The following is a 446-nucleotide window of genomic DNA, read 5'->3' as shown; positions in this document are numbered from 1 at the left end:
CCAGTCTCCTATTACATACAAAGTATTCCTTGAACTCTCCTCGGCGCTTATGATTGACTTCGTTTCTCCTAAAAAAAAGGAGAGTATTTTTTTTTTCGCTCGGGAAATCTTCAGTCAGCACCAACCCACAACTCGTTCTTTTCCTTTATAGGCGATTGCATAATGATTCTATTTATAAACACTCTTGTAAATGAATAAATATATAAAACTTATTTTCCGTTCAGAGGCTGCAACTGATGCCATCGGTCGTGCCTGCGGTCGGGATATTGCAAAGCATCATACCAATGACGCAACTCAGTGCCCGTGCTGTCTTGAGAGAGTTGCAAGCCACCTGTTAAGGAAGAAGTCGAGAAAAAGATTTAATAAAACGTTTACGAAATAAGAGTTTTGTAATTGCTGCTCTCCGGCTTTTCATATTCAAAATGAATATAATAAGTGATATAATC

At 38.1% G+C, this 446-nt stretch overlaps 1 protein-coding gene across 1 annotated transcript in view; it reads right to left on the bottom strand.

Annotated features, from left to right (window-relative positions):
* The window catches only part of LOC119586068 (double C2-like domain-containing protein beta), a gene marked incomplete at its 5' end in the record, with an annotated part of 20,822 nt that continues 20,376 nt past the window's right edge, over positions 1–446 (bottom strand). Inside the window, 1 exon segment of the mRNA XM_037934768.1 lies at positions 1–331. Within this exon segment, the coding sequence (XP_037790696.1) occupies positions 210–331 (122 nt within the window).

This window comes from Penaeus monodon, chromosome 20 (genome assembly GCF_015228065.2).
Source record: "Penaeus monodon isolate SGIC_2016 chromosome 20, NSTDA_Pmon_1, whole genome shotgun sequence".
NCBI lineage: Eukaryota > Metazoa > Arthropoda > Malacostraca > Decapoda > Penaeidae > Penaeus > Penaeus monodon.
Note: the sequence above shows the minus strand (reverse complement) of the source record. Positions and strands in the feature narration are given on the sequence as shown.